The sequence below is a fragment of the Schistocerca gregaria genome, chromosome 9 (assembly GCF_023897955.1).
Source record: "Schistocerca gregaria isolate iqSchGreg1 chromosome 9, iqSchGreg1.2, whole genome shotgun sequence".
NCBI classification, from domain to species: Eukaryota; Metazoa; Arthropoda; class Insecta; order Orthoptera; family Acrididae; genus Schistocerca; species Schistocerca gregaria.
This window is the reverse complement of record NC_064928.1, coordinates 68908014-68931895: the sequence shown is the minus strand read 5'-3', so window position 1 is coordinate 68931895 and position 23882 is coordinate 68908014. Positions and strand designations below refer to the sequence as shown.

The 23882-nt window shown below is 41.7% G+C and overlaps 1 protein-coding gene across 1 annotated transcript in view; it reads right to left on the bottom strand.

Moving 5' to 3' along the window:
• LOC126291639 (mannose-binding protein C-like) overlaps positions 1-23882 on the bottom strand; it is a 133100-nt gene that overhangs the window by 66343 nt on the left and 42875 nt on the right. Inside the window, exons 2-3 of the mRNA XM_049985207.1 lie at positions 22201-22364; positions 2803-2833 (exon numbers count right to left, since the gene is read on the bottom strand). Of these exons, the coding sequence (XP_049841164.1) occupies positions 2803-2833; positions 22201-22347 (178 nt within the window). The 5' untranslated portion in view covers positions 22348-22364. The remainder of the gene's footprint in view (positions 1-2802; positions 2834-22200; positions 22365-23882) is intronic.

Sequence of the window (23882 nt, the reverse complement as noted above, 5' to 3'; positions counted from 1 at the left end):
CTATCACCTGTTCGCTAGGTTAAAAGAACATTTGGCCGGAAAGTGATTCAGCTCTGACAACGAAGCGAAAGAAGAGTTTCAGAACTTTCTGAACAGCATGGCGGCGAGCTGGTATGATATGAGCGTACAAAAACTGCCACAGCATCTACAAAAATGCATCGACAGAAATGGTGATTATGTCGAAAAATAGCTAAATCTTCAAGCTGTAAAGTGATGTAAACCATTGTAGAAATAAACATGAGACCTTACATTTGGGATCACCCTCGTATATTGCGAGCGTAACTACCAATGACAGACTTTCGAATTTGCCTTTGTAACAGAATGTAGCCATAATGTTTTCCTTGCCTTTTCCACCACACTTAACAAGCAGGCATCATGTGGAAGACTGGAGCTCCAGACTGAGAAGTTATTCGAAAGAACTTCAATCAACGACGATTGCTATGATTGTTTCTCACTGAAGGCACACTCATAATCATGAAAGAGACGACCTATAGTGAACTACACATTTTTGCAAATAGGCATGATCACTTGCCCTCTGCAATATATTCAAGGGCCGGCCGCGGTGATCTAGCGGTTCTAGGTGCTCAGTCCGGAAACGCGCGACCGCTACGGTCGCAGGTTCGAATCCTGCCTCGGGCATGGATGTGTGTGATGTCCTTAGGTTAGTTAGGTTCAAGTAGTTCTAAGTTTTAGGGGACTGAAGACCACAGATGTTAAGTCCAATAGTGCTCAGAGCCATTTGCACCATTTTGGAGATCGTCACAAAGATCTACATATCTACAAAAAGTACGAGTAACCTTCCGTTGGCGCCTTAGTAAATCTAATTCTCATGAAGTCTTTCCTATTAGCAAAGTTTGCTTACTTGATATCTGATGACAAAATGTTTTTACTGAGACTCTGTTGAGAAATGATATGAATTACATTGAAAGTGGTTTCTTACAAATATTTCAAGGCCCCGAAAATATCGAAATGCCTCTGATTTATTACGGCCTTACTCGTGTACCTGTATTGAAAGGTCTCTGTTGGATTCCTTTCATGTTAATTTCTTAAATCTGTTGTCATTTATGGCATAAATTCCTCTTCTAAAATTACTGTGGTGTTTCTGACTATCTGGGAGGAGACTGAGTAGTGGAACGTGTTACTTTTACACATAAACAAGAAAGACCTGGCACACTAGTACACATAAAAAAACGGTTTATATGTAATTCATGTTACACAGTCTCATACGGAACCTACATCCGCTTTCTTTTATATACTGTATATGAAAAGGTACTGTCATCCCCCTTCCCTTCTGTGTGAAAGAATGAATGAGCAAATGTATTTCTTGTTGCATGCTTAATGGTAGCAAACAAGCCTGTCTGCTAGAGAACAGTAGGACCAACGTCGGAACAGGTAGCTACGCTTTCTAAAAGCAGAGAGGTTTCCATTCTTAGTATGTTCCTATCCGTTCCTTGTCATGTTGGCATAGAAAGCTGCCCCTCTGGTCACTTCCGTTTGTATCTGGGAAGCACGCTCGGTAGCGGGCCAGGTCAGTCTGTCGGTGGCGAGCGTCTGAAGTGGTAAGATCTCCGGCTAAGCGCTTGTCTGCTAAGTCCGTAGAACAATAGATTTCTTAAGTTCAGCCTAACTGAAAATTTAATCACCTTTATTTCAGGTTTAGCTCTAAAATACCTAATGTTATCTTAAATTGCAATGCAGTGTATTTCGAGTGTGAACTTCAGAATATATTCCGGTAGTTGCTTTGAACTACTTTGTGAGTTAAGTGGAACCACGTGTTGATCAGTAACTCTAACTAAGATCATCAGTCTTAAATGCGAATGTGCGTGAGATTATAACGTCTCCTCTTGACGATATTTTTCAATATAGCAACTTTTCTTTATGTTCAACCCACGTGGGGCGTACTTTGTGAGACCAGGACCACGTGCTTATACAATTGTTGGACCCATCAGGTTAATAGTAAGACGATAGTAACCAGTTCGAGGTTTTTCTTTTGTAAATTGCTTTTCCATCTAATTGATATTAAATCTCAAAATTATTGTGGAGTTACAATCTTTGTGTAAACCAAGTTGACCACGTGAAGCATGTGATGTAATCATCAAAGTAGCCCTCAGCTATTCTTTTCGGGAAGATTTCACAGAGAGTTAGTATGAATTTAGTATACCAGTGTGTGGTAATTACATGACGGACAGGATTGCGCTAGGAACGTAACTTCTTTGGGTAAAAATTGAATCGGTTGGTTGTGGTTAAGTTCCTCTTGCATATGTTTCAACGTTCTTCGTGTGTTATTTTATGAATGCAGTGTTGTATGCAGTCTCCCAATCTTAGCTCCATATTTGATGTGTTCCGTAAAATTACAATCTCACATTTTGACAATCCTAAATAAGGCATCAGTTTAGTTATGAATCAAGTTTAATATGCTGAAATTTAAGTGATCAATGTTAAAATAAATTTCCAAATATAAACTGATTTACTTCTTTTTATTTAAATTCTCTTATATATATATATATATATATATATATATATATATATATATATATATATATATATATATATATATATATATATAATCACCTGTTGTCGTATGATTATTAAAAGATTAAAATTAATGTTAGTGTGTTTGGGAATTTGGTAAGCTAGACTGGATACCTGGTGAAACAGTTGCGCAGTAATGCAAGGTTAACTTCCTCAAATAGCTCACAGCTTTTAAACCGCTCTTATTGTCTATCAGCACCGCTTTCATAACAAATTAAGGCAACAACATTGCAGTATTAAACATAATTATTGAACTCAGAATTTACTCACCTTTGTGGCAATAAACCTTAGGGGCTCCATTCTGAAAAATTACAAAAGAACATGATTTGTAACGTACTTCCTTATACTGAAGGTTTGATTACATAGCTAAGATTAGTAATTACAGTGTGCCTGTATACTTGAATCACCTACTTAAAGCCAAAAGAGTTGTATTTCCGTGTAGGAAACAATGTCGGAATCCTCGCCGCTATTGCGCTGCTGGAAAAACATGTAAGACTGAATCGCACGCATTAATCTCTGGTATTTAAAACATGTGTGCTGATGAGCCGAAACGACGTTGGCACGCGACGCAGTAATAAAAGTGTGTAATCGGAGCAGACACGGACAGGGGATCAGCCTAGCGAAGGTATGGGCCGCAAATGGAGAAATGGATTGACATGAGCGACTTTGACAAAGGGCAGTTCATTATTAATCAGAGTCTGTGTACGACTATCCCAAAAACGGCGAAGCTGCTCCATTGTACACGTGCTAGTGTGCTACTGTCGTGAGCGTCTTCGGAAAGAGGCAGGACAGTGAAACTACCACTAGGAGCTAAATGGTGATCTGTGGCATCTCTGCCGAAAGAGCACGATTCCGCTGCACGCACAAGTGTTTCGGAGCACACCGTTCGTCGTACGCTGTTGCACATGGAGCTCTGCAGCAGATAACGCTTAAATGTTCATCTGTTGGCCCAATGACATCGCCAGTTACGATTGTAATGGGCACAGGACCGTAGGGACTCGACCGTCGTTCAATGAAAACGTGTCGGCTCTTCGGACGAATCACATTTTTGCTACACTAGGTCGATGGACGTCTCCACAAACGCCGCCATCGAGGTGAGCGGTGGCTCCAAACGTGCAGCACGCAGGCTGGAGGGAGCAGTATTAGGTCATGGGAGACATTCCACGGGGCTGGCGTGGGACCTGTGGCAGTAATGAAAGACTCGCTGACAGCTGCGAACCCCCTGCACCGCCTTGTGCTTGATGTCACCTCTCAGCTGGGCAGTTACCCTCGTCTCGGAGCCAGAACCGTGCTACAGTGGTTTGAGGAGCGTTAGAGTGAACTCACGTTAATCTCTCGACGACCAAATACGCCAGATGTAAATCAGACGGACCCCATCTGGGTCACAATCTGGCGCCATCACCGCGGACGCACATCAGCGGCCCGTTAGTTGCGCGAATTACATGTCCTGTGTGTAGACATCTAATGCCACATACCTTCACAAAGGAACGAACAAACTGTCCGATCCCTGATACGCAAAATCAGTGACGTATTTCAAAAATGGTTCAAATGGCCCTGAGCACTATGGGACTTAACATCTGTGGTCATCAGTAGTCCAGAACTTAGAACTACTTAAACCTAATGACATCACATACATCCATGCCCGAGGCAAGATTCGAACCTGCGACCGCAGCGGTCGCGCATTTCCAGACTGTATAGCCTAGAACCGCTCGGGCATCCCGGCCGGCTGATGTATTTCGTTCCAAAGACGGACTAACAAGCTATTAAGCTGATGGTCATACTGTTTTGTGTACGGTAGTTCACCGAGTCCTGTAATCTAAGCGATCTTAAAAATAATACGGTATGGTAACCGCTGATCTAGTAGTGGACTATAACGCGAAATATCTCTGGACTAACAGACAGCATGTTACTGTTTGATATGCGGTCCTGCCCATTGCAGTTATAAAACCATGAAGGTGGCGGCAACAAACGTTAAACTGACATGTTTGCCTATGCAAATGGTCAGTAGTTCAGAGCAGATACGCAGTGTAGATGAGAGGAACGCTATCGAAAACTCTATTTATATCAATACATATTATAAAAGTGTATGTGCAGCGTATAGGCCAAATAATGGGAACAGTGGTAGTTATGGGATGGTTATGTCTGACAGTCAACAACGCAGGTAAGCCATGAGTCGCGCTCGGCTGTGCTTGTTCAGTGCGGACTAGGGATCAGTGCAGGTTGTTTACCAGTTGTGCACACGTCGTATTTGCATTCAGAGGCCGAGATCGACGTGCAATGAGAGACCTAACAGAGTTCCAAAGAGAGCAGATTATTGGGGGCCCTATTAGCTGGAGCATCAGTAACAGAGACAGCCAAGTTATTGAATGTTTCAAGAGCATCTGTTTCTACAGTCATGACAGCCTACACATAACATGGAAAGACATCATCGTGTAAACGTAATACTGAACGCAAATCAAAACTAAATGACAGAGATCGTCGTATGTTAACACGAGTTGTGTCAGAACAGCACAAAACTACGGCAGCTAAATTGACTGCAGAGCTCAACAGCCATCTTCGAGACCCCGTATATATCGACACTGTCCGCCGAGAAATCCATATAGCCAATATTCGTGGACGAGCTGTTATACATAAAACATTGGTGACGGCAACCAACGCAAAGAATCATAAAACTTGCTGTTAGGATCATAAATCATGGACGGCTGATCAGTGCAAACACTCCATATGATCCGGTGAGTCAATGTTTTCGTTACTTCCAACATCGGGCCGGGCTTACGTCTGGAGAATGCCAAAAGAAACCTACAGTCCTGATTGCTCGATTGCAGCGGTTAAGCATGAAGGTGGAAGTGTGATGGTGTGGGCAGCATATCACGGTATTCTGCTGGTCCCATTTATTACTCTCGAAGGCCACGTCTGGTTTCTGTGCAAGTTGTAAATAGCCTTTGTGCTCACTGTATCTTACCCCTGCTATCTTCATAATTTCAAAGAGTTTATCTATTCATCATTGTCAAATGCTTTTTCTAAGTCTAGAAATGCTATAAATATAGCTTTGCCTTTCCTTAATCTATCTTATAAAATAACTTGTAGGATCAGTATGCCCTCGTCTCTTAATACATTTCCCCGAAATCCAAATTGATTTTCCCCGAGGTTTGCTTCTACCAGTTTCTCCAGTCTTCTGTAAATGGTTCGTATTAGTGTTTTGCAACCAAGACTGATAGTTCAGTAATCAGAATGAGATTTTCACTCTGCAGCGGATTGTGCGCTGATATGAAACTTCCTGGCAGATTAAAACTGTGTGCCCGACCGAGACTCGAACTCGGGACCTTTGCCTATCGCGGGCAAGTGCTCTACCATCTGAGCTACCGAAGCACGACTCACGCCCGGTCCTCACAGCTTTACTTCTGGCAGTATCTCGTCTCCTACCTTCCAAACTTTACAGAAGCTCTTCTGCGAACCTTGCAGAACTAGCACTCCTGAAAGAAAGGATATAGCGGAGACATGGCTTAGCGCTCTGACACCTTTATTTTTCTGCAGGCTGTACCTGTCTTAGTTATACATCTTCTAGAAACTTACATTTGATCTCTAGCCATTTTTGTCTAGCGATTGTACACTTCCTGATAATCTAAATTTTAGAAATTTGTATTGCCTTTCGCCTGTATCATTCGCTGCATTTTAGGGTTGTTTCTGTTTTTCCGAGTGTTAAGAATCCTTTTTTTCACGAACGGGTAGGCGTATGAAGTTGAAATTTATGTCACGTACTGAGAGGTACAGTCCCCCGGTGGCGTAAAACATCTAAGTTTCTAAGTCAGTAGAATGGAAAGATACGGGCACTTATGTCACATATTTCGATACTCGCAAACTCACTCATCAACTTATAGGGTACTTACAGTTGACTTGGAATCATGAGATTTAGCAAGACACAAAGTTTCACAGTATAAGCAAAGAAAACATCTAAGTACTGTTAATATTTAATTAGATCAAATGAAAAAAAAATGACATTTTCCCCGTCTGTCTGTTTGTCAATACGGGTAGGAGTACGAAGTTCAAATTTGTCGCATAATGACGACTATGGTTCCTCGGCGGCGTAAAGATTTTAAGCTTGTATGAAATGATAATAAATCTAGACCCTAAGAAGCCGACAGGCGTTGATACACGTCAACGGGGCAGTTAAAAATGGGCGCCCTGACAGGGACTTGAACCCTGGACCTCCGGCTCACATGGCACACGATCTACCTACCTGAGCCACCGAAGGCACAGAGCACAGTGCGACTGCAGAGTCTAATCTCCTGCACGCTCCCCGCGAGACCCACATTCCCAACTTAATGTCCACACACAACATTCGTAGTGACCCTGCCCTTTAGACTCATTACTCGCGGCAGACAATCTGACCGAGTCCCGTAAGAGTTCGGGCAATACGTGTGCAGAAGAAGGAGGTCGATGGCCGGGTAGCCTTAACCATATGAAGATGATATCTGTTCTTTCTGACATGTCCGAAAGAACATATACCATCTTCATATATTTAAGCATGTAAGTCTATGCAGTCAAAAGATACGGTCATTTACGTCACATATTTTGACACACACAAACTCACTCATCAGAACCTATAAGGTACTTCCGGGTGATCTGGAATCATGAAATTTGGCAAGAAGAAAGGTTTAACAAGTAAAGGAAAAAATCTCCGAAAGTGATTAAAGTGGACTTCTATCATATAAAAATATTATTTTGCTATCCATCATCCGTCAAAAGCATAGCAGAAGAATATTACTGAATGCAAACATGAAACAGGTTGTAGTCTCATTTTAGTAGCTAAATAAAAGTATTTAACTAAACCTTCTCTCTTTACATATATAAACCGAAGTGCCCTGTTTGCTTCTCATTGTATATCCGGTCTCTGAACTACTGTAGAGATTTTGCTGCTGGCTTGGTATTCCCACGACAGATAATTTGCCAGCATCCTTATGGATAACAGGCGCACATCATCGAGTCTGTCGCTTCCCGTGATGGATGAACTAGCTATATACATCATTAAAGTAGTACCGAATCCTACTGCACTTGTGGTACTCTCACTCGGCCAATTTTTTATTTTTTGCCATTTCATCAGTTAAGTTCAGCGTCTGCGGTGATATCCAAGGGTTTATCTCAGAATTTTTGCGCAGGACTGTAAATTTCTTTTTCAAAATAGTGCCACCCTATTTTACAGCCATGGGGTACGTCTTACAGCTACGTTTTAGCATCAAAATTTTCAGACACCTTTCATGTTGACAGCTGTTGCTATGAAGCGTCACATTCCACTCAGAATAGTTGGATTGGGAGCCACATAGGCAGACTCTGTCACAACCCGTTACCCACTCCACCAAAACATTATTCACATACAGCGAGAGGAGGTGACTTTGAAGGCCACTGCAGCAAGGCAAGATCTTTGCCCGCCATACGGCCGATGCATCGTTTACAAAGACCTTTGCTACGAGATGCTCTTACAAGCAGGTGTTATTGAATTGCACCAGTTGAAACGAAGAACGCAAAACACCTTTTGCTGTTGTTAAACTGTCTGTCTCAAATAGGCGATAATTGAGCCGTCTGCCTCAATTTTTTCATTTAATTCATAGACACTAACATTGTCGCAGAGGAAGCTAAATATCACCGTCAGCGTGGTGTGATACTAGACAGTTGCATGATTGGTCCTGAGTTCAAAACTCACCAGAACCGTAACATTTTTTATTTCCTTATTCGGCTCGAGGACATTCTAGAAGTATCCACAAATATCAAGAAGAATTGTACTGCTATGTTCTGGAACTGTATATATACCGTATGCGTTCTGGTCGGAGGCAATTCGCTCCGTGCTCTTGTATGTGCAAGTGCTGAATGAACCTTGGTTAGGTGAAGTTAGTGTTCGTCATTCATCGAATTACACCCTCTTCTACTGACACTATTAATTACTAGGGCTATTTTTGTGTGCACGGTACAGTCAGTCTCGAAGTTAAAACCTGGGAAAATCGGATGTTTGGTTTGTGGGGAGCTCAACTGCGCAGTCATTAGCGCCCATACAAAGTCCCAATTTCTACACACTTAAATCTAGCCACTGTCACGAAGGATGACGACGTTGATGAAGAAAGGATGAGGACAACAGGAACACCCAGTCCCCAGGCACAGAAAATCCCCAACGCGGCCTGTAATCGAACCCGGGACCCCGTGATCCAGGGACGGCAACGCTGGCCACTAGACCACGAACTGCGGACTGCCAAATCCGTTGGGAGTTTGTACAGATCTTTTGCGCAGTGTCTCCAGTACGGCCCGTGGATCGCGTCAGGTTGCACTTTTCGTTTTCAGTGTAGACTGAGCACGTAAACGAGCGCAGAACAATAGACACCCGGTGAGTGCGAAGTGCGTGCTTCCATTTCTTCAGGCTGAGGAATTCCGCCTGATTTCACGCTGCCCACATAAAGTTAAGTGCCCTTCATGCTGCCATCGAGGCTCTGTTGCAAGCGGCACTCGTCACTGAAGACAGTTCTACTCCAGTCAATGACATCCCAGACCGACCCTTTGTCTGGAAACGACCCGAACAGCATTGGGATACGAACCTAACTGTCGCCCGTCATATTTTGCGACAGCCAGAAGTAAAGGTCTGGGTTTCCATGTCTGTTCATAGCAGGACTCTTTTGGTTGTCGTCCCCGGTACCCTTACAGCGCAGCGATACGTCAACGATATTCTACGCCCCGTTTTGTTGCCCATCGTGGCAACCCATCCTGGCCACTCACACGGGGCAGGAGTTTCTACGCTTTGTCTCCGGTCTGCGAAACCCTACAGTTGCCAGCAAGGTCGCTAGATCTCTTCCCAGAAGAGAACGTTTTGAGCATTATAAGCAGGGCCTTCCAACCATCTCTGTACTTTGACGATCTAGCAGTGTAATTGGACAGAATTTAGCATCATATCCCTCAGGAGGACATCCAAAAACATTTTCAGTCAATGAAAAGCTGATTAAATCCTCGCATAAGTGCCACAGGTGGTCCAACGCATATACATATAATTTAGCAGGTAAATTCAGTGGCATACTATCTGTGAAAAGTGTGGGGAGTAGAGTTAGTACTAAAGAAATGATAAATCAAAAAGTCATGAATGACGCGGCAGATTTTCACGCATCACAGTATTCCTAACGTCATATCTCCTGAACTGTGTGTACTACAATGATATAATTTTTGCAGGTGCATTCAGTAGTGTATACGAATACTGCTAGCAAAAGGTGTTGCGAATACAGTTTCTAGTAAAGAGGTAACAAATTCAAACGTCATGCTTCATATCGCAGCTTTACTGCATGGACGGCCAACATACACTCATGCTCATAAATTAAGAGTAATGCTGCTACATGGTGAAACAAACTCTCTGGTGGGCGGTTTGCGGGTTTAAATCACCTCGGGGTGTGACCACTCGGTGCATTTGACCTGCGGTCGTCGCACGGTGGCGCTGGCAGCAGTCCACATACGCAGAGGTGTGTTCGTGCATATCAGAGTACGGTGCAGCGGGTAAGTGTGCAGACGTTTTCAGGCGTCCAAATGTTGAAAACGGCTCAAACAACACATATTGATGACGTTATGAGGAGTAGAATAGTAGGGCGACTGCAGGGTGGTCAAACATAGCAGGCCGTAGCACGGGCCCTCCGTGTGCCACAGAGTGTGATCTCAAGATTATGACAACGATTCCAGCAGACAGGAAACGTGTCCAGGCGCTACAGTACGGAACGTCCACAGTGTACAGCACCACAAGAAGACCGATATCTCACCATCAGTGCCCGGAGACGGCCACAGAGTACTGCAGGTAGCCTTGCTCGGGACCTTACCGCAGCCACTGGAACAGTTGTCTCCAGACACACATTCTACAGACGACTGAACACACATTGTTTATTCGCCCAGAGACCTTCAAGGTGCCTTCCACTGACCCCTGGTGACAGGAGATCCCGTAAAGGCTCAAAAATGGTTCAAATGCCTCTGAGCACTGTGGGACTTCTTAGGTCATCAGAACTACTTAAACCTAACTAACCTTCGGACATCACACATAGACTGTAGTGCCTAGAACCGCTCGGCCACCTCGGCCGGCGATCCCGTAAAGCCTCGAGTCAAGAACACAGTACATGGTCATTGGAACAGTGGTCTCGCGTTATGTGCACGGAGTCCAGGTATAGTCTGAACACTGATTCTCACCGGGTTTTCATCTGGAGTGAACCAGGAACCAGATACCAATCCCTTAATTTTGTTGAAAGGGACCTGTATGTAGGTCGTGGTTTGATGGTGTGGGGTGGGATTATGATTGGTGCACGTACACCCCTGCATGTCTTTGACAGAGGAACTGTAACAGGTCAGGTGTATCGGGACGTCATTTTGCACCAGTATGTCCGCCTTTTCAGGGGTGCAGTGGGTTCAACCTTCCTCCTGATGGATGATAACGCACGGCCCCACCGAGCTGCCATCGTGGAGGAGTACCTTGAAACAGAAGATATCAGGCGGATGGAGTGGCCTGCCTGTTCTCCAGACCTAAACCCCATCGGGTACGCCTGGGATGCTCTCGGTCGACGTATCGCTGCACGTCTTCAAACCCCTACGACACTTCAAGAGCTCCGACAGGCAATGGCGCAAGAATGGGAGGCTATACCCCAGCAGCTGCTCGACCACCTGATCTAGAGTATGCCAATCCGTTGTGCGGCCTGTGTACGTGTGCATGGTGATCATATCCTTTGTTGATGTCGGGGTACATGCGCAGGAAACAGAGGCGTTTTGTAGAACATGTGTTTCGGGACGGTTTTCTCAACTTATCACCAATACCGTGGACTTACAGATCTGTGTCCTGTGTGTTCCCTATGTGCCTATGCTATTAGCACCAGTTTTTTTGCAGTGCCACGTTGTGTGGCACCACATTCTGCAGTTATCCTTAATTTATGAACATGAGTGTATATTAAGAGACAAACTTTTATATTTCATCATTTTATGGGTAGTGATTTCGAGAAAAAGTCTCGCAAAAGTTTGAAATTATGTGTATATTTCTTGCAAGTCAGTAAGCACTGTCTTTTTCAAATACTGGGTGATAGTCTGGCTGTTTGGGAGTCGTGAACTACACTGCTTTCTCTTGACCACTACTGCCGCACCTTCCAGAGGTAGGTGGATCTTATTCCCACAGCGATTCTTTACAGACAGTAAGTAATACGTGTAGCAAGTTTGTTTGAAATTGATCTGTTAGCATAGGATAAGATGTCCTACATACATACATACATACGCATACACATACTAGGCGATAGGAAAAATGATGTCAACACATTGGGTTTAAATAAACATTTAAAATAATAGGGTATCTAATCCTAGTTTATTATTTAAATTTCACAGATTCGTAAAAAGACCTACAAATAAATTTTAACATTTCACCTTAAAATTTTTTTTATTGTACTTACTTGGGAACGGTTTATTATAATAAGGGGTCAGGGCACCATTTGCCCGTGATAAGGCTGCGATTCTTCTTGTAATATTGGCATATAATGATTGTAGAGTCTCCAGTGGAATGTTATGACACTCTTCCATCAGAACCTCTTCTAACTCCCCCCTAGTGACGAGGGAGGCGGGAATCTGCTACGGAGTCTGCGATGCAATACCTTCCACAAGGGTTCGATAGTGTTCAAGTCTCGGGACTGTGCTGGCCAGAGAAGTCGCTGCAGTTTATTTGCATGCTGCTCATACTACAATTGTACTGTCCTGGCTGTGTGAATGGGTGCATTGTCGTCTTGAAATATTGTATCATTGTTGGGGGACAACATTTGAATCATGGGGTGCACCTGATCACCTAAAATGTTCACGTAATTGTTGGCTGTAACGTGGGCATGAAGGGAAGCAATGGCTGAGAAAAGAGTGAGACAGTGTTTGTAGCCAATGTCCTGTATTATTCAATCTGAACATTGAGTAAGTACTAAAGGAAATCAAAGAGAAATTTGGAGTAGGAATTAAATCTCATGGGGAAAAAAACAAAACTTTGATGTTTGCCGATGACATTGTAAGAGACATCAAGGCACTTGGAAGTGGAGCTGAACGATAGGGAAAGTGTCATGAAAGGAACATATGAGATGAACATCAATAAAATTAAAACAGGGATAATGGAATGTAGTGGAATTAAATCAGGCGATACTGAGGGACTTATATTAGGGAATGAGACACTAAAGTAGTAAATACGCTTTGCTATTTGGGCAGAAATAAACTGATGATGGCCAAACTTGAGAGGGTATAAAATGTGGACTGGCAATGGCCAGGAAAGCGTCTCTGAAGAAGAGGAATTTGTTTACGTGGAATTGAGGATCGTCCGTCTAATACCCAAAAAGCAGAATTCATTTTTATTTTTTTTTGCGGATGACAGTAATATTGTAATCAGTCCAAGCCTACATACGTCAACAGAAGACATGGAAACAATGTTCTTAACAGCGTCATTGATGGATTTTCTGCGAATGGCCCTACTCTCAATTTTAAAAAGTCAAGTTCTGGACATGTAGGAGTACTACACCAATGATAAGTGTAATACACGTTGAGGAAACAATAAATACGGTTGAAACTAAAAATATTACAGGTGTCCGTACACATGATAATTTAAACTGAAAAAATCACATTTGGGAACTCCTAAAACAACTTAGTTCAGCCACATTTTCACTCTGAATCATTACAAATCTTGCGAAAAAAGAAATTAGTATGTTAATAAATACTGCATATTTTATTCAATACTCTCTTATCGAAGAATGTTTTGTTGCAGCTTATCTTTAAGAAAGGAAGCTATATTTGCTCAAAAATGTACTGTAAGGATAATATGTGGTGGTCACCCAGGATAATCTGACAGACATCTGTTGGATATTTTGGCATATTATTTCTCATTTAGATTTTTTTTTTTTTGTAAGTAATCCACTGCATTTCAAAAGAACAGTGATGTACATAATTACAAGACCAGAAGGAAAAATGAAATTCATTACTCCACAATAAGGCTGTGTGTAGCACAAAGAAGGGGTTCACAGTGCTGCAACTAATATTTTTGATTAATTACCCAGTAATCCAGTAGAAGAGTTTCTATTATTTTAACGTGTAAAGGGTGGTGGGTAGGAAATGATATCTGATATCTGTATATTTAATAATAATAATAATAATAAACTAGAAAAACATTTGAATGTTATGAAATTAATTTTCGATGTGAGTGTAAAATGGACTCGTTCCACAGCATTACGATTTGTGCTGCATGTGATCCACTGAACTTGAAACTAACTAACTATAAATTTATGTGTTAGATGTCTCTTCCGAAGGTATTTCTCTGTACCAAGTAAAAGGTGAACGATAAGCAATTCGTACAAGGAAGGAGAAGTTTTTGAAAAGTGGTGCTACAGAAGAATGCTGAAGACCAGATGGATAGATCGCGTAAGTAATAAAGTATTGACTACAACAGGGGAGGAAATTAATTTGTGGCATTAATCGATAGAAAGAAAAGATGAGTTGATAGGACACATTCTGAGACATCAAGAAATTGACAATTTATTGTTGGAGGTAAGTGGGGGATGAAGGGGGGAAAGGGGTAAAAACTGCAAGAGGCACAGTTCTCCACAGTCAGCCTGTAAAGTTAGCTACTTTTATGATTTTTTGGAAACGCTAATGAAGCAATCAACGTAAATCTTTCTGCTCGTTATTTACTGATTCTTGCACAACATTTTCTGATTTTTTAAATAAGTTCAGTCGTCATTAAGCCACCCCTCCCAACCGAGATGTTAAAACTGCTATGTCGAAAATGAGGTGTGTCCATGACGGAGGTCCGCAACTCTTATCTGAAACTAAAAAAATTCTTTATTTGTGGGGTGTTGTGCACGGAGAAATAGCACAGTTCTTTTGAAATGTAAAAAAAAAATAATGAAGTGGTACCTTTTTGAAGCAAATGTACGGTAGTTTTGTCGCATGTTATTGGTCACATCTTTTGCAATAACTAATGAATAAATTGCAATAAAAAACTAGCGTCAGATACAGATCTCTGAAGCTGACGGAATAAATTGCAGGAGCACTAATTCGGATACCTTTCTTAATTATGGCTGAATTAGTCATTGGGCATGTCTGTGAGGAGTAATAAGGTTATTTTTCATTGTAATTTAGTCATTAGTTATCGCAAAATATGTAACCAAAAACACCCGCAGAAGTACATCTTTGTTTCAAAAGTCCACCATTTTATCATTTTTTTTCAAATTTCGGGAAACTGTGCAATTAATCCCTGCGAAATATCCTACAGACTAAGAAAATTGCTGAATGATTTTAGGTAAGATTTGCAGACCGTAGGACTTCCGTTATGGACACACCTGATTTTGGAAAGAGCAACTTCAACTCCTTGGATGGGGCAGGCGGATTAATGATCACTGAATACCTTGTAATAAGATCAGGAAAAGTCCAAGAACCAATAAATAATGTGCAAAAGATTTAAGTTGATTTATTCATTAGCTTTTCAAAAAAAATCGTAAAAGTCGCTTATCTTACAGCCTGATCGTGAGGAATGGACCTTAAGTCAGGTTCCAATGGATACGGGGTACAGTAATTATTCGGAGATGAAGAGGCTTGCACCCGATAGGGTAACGAGGAGAGCTGCATCAAAGTAGTCTTCGGACTGAAGATCACAACAAAAATGCATAGGTCGCTATTAACCCCAAATTTTTATCTTAGTTGATGTATGGATGTAGTCACGTAACCTCGAAGAGAACGGTGTATTGACACACACAATCAACACGAATTTGGAAAATATCGTTCTTGTGAAACGCAATTAGCTCTTTACTCAGACAAAGTGTTGAGCGCTATCGAGAAAGGATTTCAAACTGATTCGATATTTCTACACTTACAGAAGGCTTTTTATACCGACCCTCACACGTGGCTTGTAATCAATTTTCGTGCTTATGGAATATCGTCTCAGTTACGCGACTGGTTTTGTGATTTCCTGTCAGAGAGTAAAACAGAAGTGATTTCAGGCATTCTCCGAGATAGTACTATAGCCCCTCTACTTATCCTTGTCTATATAAACGGTTTTGGAGACCATCTGAGCAGCCGTCTTAGGTTGTTTGTAGATGATGCTGTCGTTTATCGTCTAGTAAAGTCATAAAAGAAAATCAAAACAAGTTGCAAAACGATATAGAAAACATATCTGTATGTTGAGAAAATTGGCAGTTGATCCTAAATAATGAAATGTGTGAGGTAATCCACATGAGTGTTAAAAGGATTCCGTTAAGCTTCGGTTTCACGATAAATCAATCATATCTGAATTCCGTAAATTCAACTAAATGGCTAGTAAGTACAATTACGAACAACTTAATTTGGAAACAATACATAGAAAATGTCTCTGTTGCTCCATCATGGCCAAAGGACATCGGCTGATACGTAATTATCACTGTCAATAAAATTCACCAACATTCGTATACTTTAAAATATTATTTTATTTGATTCTGAAAGCAAAAAGTTTCGGCATTTCATTATGCCATGTTCAGGCCCCATACGCTTCTATCCAAATAAGCGAAGTTGTTGTATAGCGCCATAAATCACTGGATGACGTTAATTCCAATCGTTATACAATTGCTTCAGACAGCATCTTATTTAAGCCCTAAAACGTTTGACCATTATGTTTCCGACAATATACATTTCTTCTCCGATATTTTACTGTCTAATAACCTTTGTATGAATGTAATTTTTCAACCTTTCTACAACGCACTGATTGTTTAGCTGAGGCATATACAATAATATGTCACGATCATATGAGCTCGTAGATCTTGTTTTCTGCAACTCTCCGTGTCCGCTTGAAAGCAGTCCCCTCCCTTGGTAGGCAGCTTTTTCTTATTAGTGACCATGTTTCTGGTTTCTTATATACTATTTTTATTGTCAGGACAATGAAGCATTTTACTGCTACCTTATAATGGGAAATGGTGTTACCTATTGCCAGCTACCACCTTTTAACCAGCTGCAATGAAAAAAAAATCCATCACGCTGTCGCGTCTTCATATGAAGCAATTGTGTAACGATTGTAATTCACGATATTCGTGAGACAGACAACATATTACTTCTCCCCACATACATCTCGCGTATTGAACACGAGGAGAAAATTCTAGAAATTAGAGCTAATACAGAGGTTTACCGACAATCGTTCTTCCCATGCATTATTGGGAGTGGAACAGGGTTGAAGGGGTCAGATAGTGGTACCGAAAGTATCCTTCGCCAAACAACATTAGGTGGCTTGGGGAGTTTGATGTAATTGTAGATATCCAGTGGTTTATGTCGCTATACGACAAGTTCGCTTATTTGGATAGGAGTGCATGGGGCCTGAAGATGGCATAATAAAATGGCGAAACTAGTTGCTTTCCGAATAAAATGAAATAATATCTTAAAGTCGTAGAATGAAGGTTTTCACGACCGGATGACATAGCTGCTGATAAACTTTTCGTATGTGAGGTCGTGGTCCAAGAAATCAGCTGTAGCTGCATGCTCTTCTATCAGGAAACCACGAAGTTAAGTTTACTGAGACAGAAATTTTATCTACAACATTAAATTATTATCTACGACCATGTAGAGAACCCATTAAAATTTGTAAGCATTAGGCTAATTTTAATAAGAAAGAGGAGTCAATGAAACTTAGAGACTTATGGACAGTAGCTGTGTAAAATCAGTAGACAATTGTATCTTTGACAAGACCACAACCGATAGTTAAGTTTTATCTTTGGAAAGGATTATCTCTCCTCATCATGTGTTACTTCGACCACGCCCTGTTTTGTACAATATATATGTCGCTCTCGGACGTCCAACTGGTTCTCCACCTCTTTCCCGCCTACCTTCTCTTTGCCGCCTTTCTCTCCCCCGAGTCCCTTTTCTTCAAATGGTTCAAATGGCTCCGAGCACTATGCGACATAGAACTACTTTAACCTAACTAACTTAAGGACATTACACACATCCACACATCCATGCCCGAGGCAGGATTCGAACCTGTGGCCGTAGCGGTCGTGTGGTTCCAGACTTAAGCGCCTACAACCGCTCGGCCACGCCGGCCGGCCTCCTCTTTCTTTCACTCCCACTGCCTTCCCCACTGCTTTCCCCACTCCTTTTCGCGTCCGCACTGCCCCCTTTTCTGTGTCATCGCCTTCCATCGGCTTCCCCCATTTTTTGCCTTTTCACTCCTCCCCCTTTTCTCTTCCCTCCTCTGTCCAGGTCCTCCACCCCCCCTCCCCCCTCTCCATATGGCTTCATCCTCTATAGCACAGTGTTCCGTGCATGTTCCGTGTTGTGCTTACCCTTTCTAAGGGTTGCGAACAGCCAACATACTCTCGCTAGGTTCTTTTTTTTAATACTCTCGCTAGGTTTTCTTAACTGTTGTGAACAGAAGCTAGACTATCGCCGTAATTTTTTAATTGTGACTGTCTATTTACAGTGTGTTTTTATCAGCATCACCGACCCTTTGTTTTTATATTTTCTTCGCAACTTTTTCGCCATATTTCAGTTTTTAACAGAATCGAAATCAAATAAAGGAAAAAAAATGGTCCGACCAGTCAGTCGGAAAGACTCAGCGAGGAGCGCCTCTGCGGTTGGCCAGCGCAGACCTGGACGAAACGTCAGGAACAGAAGAGTTTATTGAAGCACGACCTCACATCCAGAAAGGTTCCCCAGCAGCAAAATCTTAAAGTATTCAGCTATTGGTAAATTCTATTGACATTTTCAACACAGAAAATTTTGTGGGGAAGGTGAACCAGAGACTGGGTTTTATTGGCAGAACAATTACAGCAGAGGATGGAAAAGATCTACTAAATATTAGATTAGATTAGATTAGATTAATACTAGTTCCATGGATCATGAATACGATATTTCGTAATGATGTGGAACGAGTCAAATTTTCCAGTACATGACATAATTAAGTTAATTTAACAACTTACTTAAGTTAATATAACAACTTTTTAAAATTTATTTTTTATTAATTTATATCTAAAAATTCCTCTATGGAGTAGAAGGAGTTGTCATTCAGAAATTCCTTTAATTTCTTCTTAAATACTTGTTGGTTATCTGTCAGACTTTTGATACTATTTGGTAAGTGACCAAAGACTTTAGTGGCAGTATAATCCACCCCTTTCTGTGCCAAATTTAGATTGTAGTTATCTACACTGCTATTACTTTTGAATTGGGTTTGGTTATTAATAACAAATTTCATAAGAGAGTATATATACTGAGAAGCTACTGTGAATATCCCTAGATCCATAAATAAATGTCTGCAGGATGATCTTGGGCGAACTCCAGCTATTGTTATGATTACATGCTTTTGTGCAATAAATACTTTATTCCTCAGTGAGGAATTATCCCAACATATGATGCCATAAGCAAGCAGTGAGTGAAAATAGGCGTAGTAAGCTAATTTACTAAGATGTTTATCACCAAAATTTGTAATGACCCTTATTGCATAAGTAGCTGAACTCAAACGTTTCAGCAGATCATCAATGTGTTTCTTCCAATTTAATCTCTCATCAATGGACACACCTAAAAATTTTGAATCTTCTACCATAGCTATATGCTTCTGATTAAGGTCAATATTTATTAATGGCGTCATACCATTTACTGTACAGAGCTGTATTTACTGTGTCTTATCAAAATTCAGTGAGAGTCCGTTTACAAGGGACCACTTAGCAAATTTTCTGAAAGATATTACTGACAATTTCATCAGTTAATTCTTGTTTGGCAGGTGTGATTACTATACATGTATCATCAGCAAAGAGAACTAACTTTGCCTCTTCATTAATATAGAATGGCAAGTCATTAATATATATTAAGAACAAGAAACGACCCAAGACCGACCCTTGTGGAACCCCATTCTTGATAGTTCCCCAGTTTGAGTAATGTGGTGATCTTTGCATGATATGAGAACTGCTTGTTTCAACTTTCCGCACTCTTCCAGTTAGGTACGAATTAAATCATTTCTGCACTGTCCCACGCATGTCACAACACTTGAACTTGTCTAGCAGAATTTCATGATTTACACAATCAAAAGCCTTTGAGAGATGACAAAAAATCCCAATGGGTGGTGTTCGGTTATTCAGATCATTCAAAATTTGATTGGTGAAAGCATATATGGCATTTTCTGTTGAAAAAACTTTCTGGAAACCAAACTGACATTTTGTTAGTTCTTCATTTTTAGAGATATGTGAAGCTACTCTTGAATACATTACTTTCTCAAAAATTTTGGATAAAGCTGTTAGAAGGGAGATTGGACGGTAATTGTTCCACAGAGCTATTACACAGGTGGCTGAGAATTTTACTTATCTATTGAGAACAAGCTTTTAGTATTTTACTGGAAATGTCATCAATTCCATGTGAGTTTTTGCTTTTAAGCAAGTTCGTTACTTTCCTAATTTCAGAGGGAGAAGTGGGTGAGATTTCAATTGTATCAAATTGCATATGTATGGCCTCTTCCATTAACAGCTTAGCATCTTCTAATGAACACCTGGATCCTACTGTATCCACAACATTTAGAAAATGATTATTAAAAATAATTTCAACTTATGACTTTTTGTTCATAAAGGTTTCATTCAATTTGATGGTCATACTGTCTTCCTATGATTTTGGTTGACCTGTTTCTCTTTTAATAATATTCCAAGTTGTTTTAATTTTACTATCAGAGTTGCTAATTTCAGACATGATACACATACTTCTGGATTTTTAATAACTTTTCTTAATATAGCACAGTAATTTTTATAATGTTTCATAGTTTCTGGGTCACTACTCTTTCTTGCTGTCAGATACATTTCCCTTTTCCAGTTACAAGATATTTTTATACCCTAAGTAAGCCATAGTATATCTAACTATTTCTTGGGGAAGCAGTTTTCAAATGCATTTACAAAAGTGTCATGAAATAAATTATATTTTAAATTGGGATCAGGTTCACAGTACACCTCATCCCAGTGTAACTGCTGCAGGCTTTCCCTGAAATTTGCAATTGTTAAATTGTTGACTCAACGTACTACTGTGGAGGTCTGTTTGGAGCTATGTCATATATTGTAACTAGCTGTTCACCATGATCAGAAAGACCATTCTCAACAGGCTGAGCATTTATCTGGTTAAACTTATCTTGGTCTATAAAGAAGTTATCTATCAGTGAGCTGCTATCCTTTAATACCCGAGTAGGAAAATCAATAACTGGTGCCAAATTTTTCAGAAATAGATGAAAATTTCCCAATGGGGACCTATATACAGTTACAATTATAAATGTGCCTGTAATTAATTTAAGCTCACAGACACATGCTTATATATGTTCCTCTACACAAAACTTTTTTGTTTCTATACTTTTTGCACAATAATAACTTTTGACATATATGGCAACTCCTCCTTTCTCCAAATTTTCTCTAATTACATGTGCAGAGAGCTTATATCCACTGACATTTACCTTATCCATGTCAGTAACAATGTGATGCTTAGACAGGCATAGTATATCTATTTCATCCTCAGGTTCTAAATCTTCTAAACAAACCAGAAGCTCATCTATTTTATTCTTTAAATTCCCAATATCTTGTTGAAATATACTTACATTATTTTTAATTATACTTTTACGAGAACCTTTCCTTATTCTAACATTTGCAGTACTCTCCTGTCTGAGTTTCTCATTGTGCTTAGGCCTAGTTCCTATACCAGTGGCCACACGGTGTTCAGAGAGGCAGATTATGTCAACTGGGTGGGGTGACTTTAATTCGTCAAGGCAATTACCTAGGACTGAGATACAACTTGGTGCAGATAAAATTTCTGGTGATTGGTGAAAATTTATAATTGACAGCTGTGGTTGGTGATGCAATGTGCTAGAATTGTGCTGTTTAATTTCTTTGCTAAACTGAAGATTTGTTTCAATCCTGACCTCTCGTAGAACTTGACATCTTTTTGTCTTACCTATCCTAAAAAAAGTGCTGCTCCAACACCTGTAACCACTGGTATTTTACCATTCATGGCAGTGCCTCCCCCCCCCCCTAAATTTCCTGCTATTACCGCAGCCAGTTTACCCTTCCCTTTCCTGTTGAGATATAGACCGTGCCTGGTATAGTCCCACCTACTGAGAGACTGCCTGCACTACACTTGTCGGTCTTCTTATGCAGTACCGCTGCGCGGTGTGGGATACGATTAACGGAGTACATCCAAAAAGTTCAAAGAAGAGCAGCACGTTTCACATTATCGAGAAACATGGGAGAGAGTATCACTGACATGATACAGGATTTGGGGTGGACATCATTGATATAAAGGCGGAATCTTATCAAGAAATTTTAATCGCCAATTTTTCCTCCGTATGCGAGAATATTTTGTTGATTCCGATCTACATGGGGGAGAAACTATCGTCGTAATAAAATAACGGAAATGAGGAGCCCCCACGGAAAGATATAGGTGTCAGTTTTCTGCACGTGCTTATCTAGAGTGGAATAACAGAGGATTATTGTGAAGGTGGTTCCATGGACCCTCAGCCAGGGTGACTTGCAGAGTATATACACAGATGTAGATGAAGCTTTTGAACGCCCTCCATAGGTTTCAAGAGTATGGCACGAACCATTCCACAGTGACATTGAGATTCGTCCGATTCCACTGGACTGTCTGTTCGCAAAGTAGACAATCTGCTACACGCGCCTAGCAGAGAGCGGGTGTACGTACGTGTGTCCTGGCGCAGTGGAGGCTGACGGAGGTGTCTCGCCGCCGCCACAGGCGGCAGTCGCAGGACAGGTCGACGGAGGCGGAGGCGGAGGCGAGGCAGAGATGGCCGGCCGCCACCAGCACCGCCCACACACCCAGCAGCCACATGCCGTTGATCGCTCCTCCTGCTGGCAAACAGCACACACCACACCTCAGGCTCTGCGGCCGATCTGATTTTGTCGAACGGCCGGCCGAACTGGGTCGGGTCCGGCGGGTTTAGCTGCGTCGGCTGACGGCTTTCTTGTCAGCAGACCGCGACACGCGGCCGCCCAAACGCGTCACACTAGAGATGGGCAGATCGCGAATGAACGAGTGCAAACGGATGGTTCACCAAGATGGACGAAAGGGCAGAGGAACGAATTCCAAGGAACGATCGGTTCATAGTTCACGTCGATCGCAGCGCTCTACTTACAGTTCCCGGGAATGAGGAACGATCGGTTCGTAGTTCACTTCAGTCACGGTAGTCTACTTATAGATCCCGGGAATGAGGAACAAGCGGTTCACAGTTCACTTCAGTCGCGGCGGTCTACTTATACTTGCCGGAAACGACGAACGAACGGTTCATAGTTCACTTCGGTCGCTGCAGTATTGTTATAGTTGCCAGGAACGAGAAACGAGCGGTTCACAGTTCACTTTCGGTCGTGGCGGTCTACTTCTAGTTCCCGGGAACTACTTATAGTTGCAGGGAACGAGGAACGATCGGTTCATAGTTCACTTCAGTGACGGCGCTGTACTTATAGTTCCCGGGAGCAAGGAATGATCAGTTCATAGTTTACTTCAGTCACAGTGGTCTACTTATAGTTCCCGGAGATGAGGAACAAGCGGTTCACAGTTCACTTCGGTCATGGCGGTCTACTTATAGTTGCTGGGAATGACGAACGAACGGTTCATAGTTCACTTCAGTCGTGGAAGTCTACTTATAGTTGCTGGGAACAAGGAACTAACGGTTCATAGTTCTCTTCGATCATGGCGGTCTACTTATAGTTGCTGGTAACGAGGAACTAATGGTTCATAGTTCACTTCGGTTACGGCTGTCTCTTATAGTTGCTGGGAATGAGGAACGATCGGTTCATAGTTCACTTCGGGCGCTGCAGTCTACTTATAGTTGCCGAGAACGACGAACGAGCGGTTCACGGTTCACTTTAGTCGCGGCGATCTACTTATAGTTGCTGTAAACGAGGAACTAACGGTTCATAGTTCACTTCGGTCATGGCAGTCTACTTATAGTTCCCAGGAACGACGGACGAACGGTTCATAGTCCACTAGTTCACTTCGGTCGCAGCGGTCACTTGGGCAGTTCTCGTTCCACCCTCGGTCGCGTGCTCGCCTCAGCCTCGGCCTCGGCCTCCCTCGGTCTCCCTCGTCGTTCTTCGCACGGTCGCCCGTCTCAGTCCCACTGCCGACTGCTCCCAGTTAGTTCAGTATCCAGCTGTTCGTTTCGTTCACTGCGCTCGCCAATTTCACATGTGTTCCAAACTGTTCTTCCACTTGGGTCTGGCTATTCAGCATCCACTACCGGTAATCAAAAAGTATTTTATAGTAACGTAAATTACCTAAAAATTACGTTGTATGTAATAGGTACGTCTTTTAAAGTAACAAAAGGGCGTCTCAACTCACTTCATTATTTCGATGAACAGCAGAAC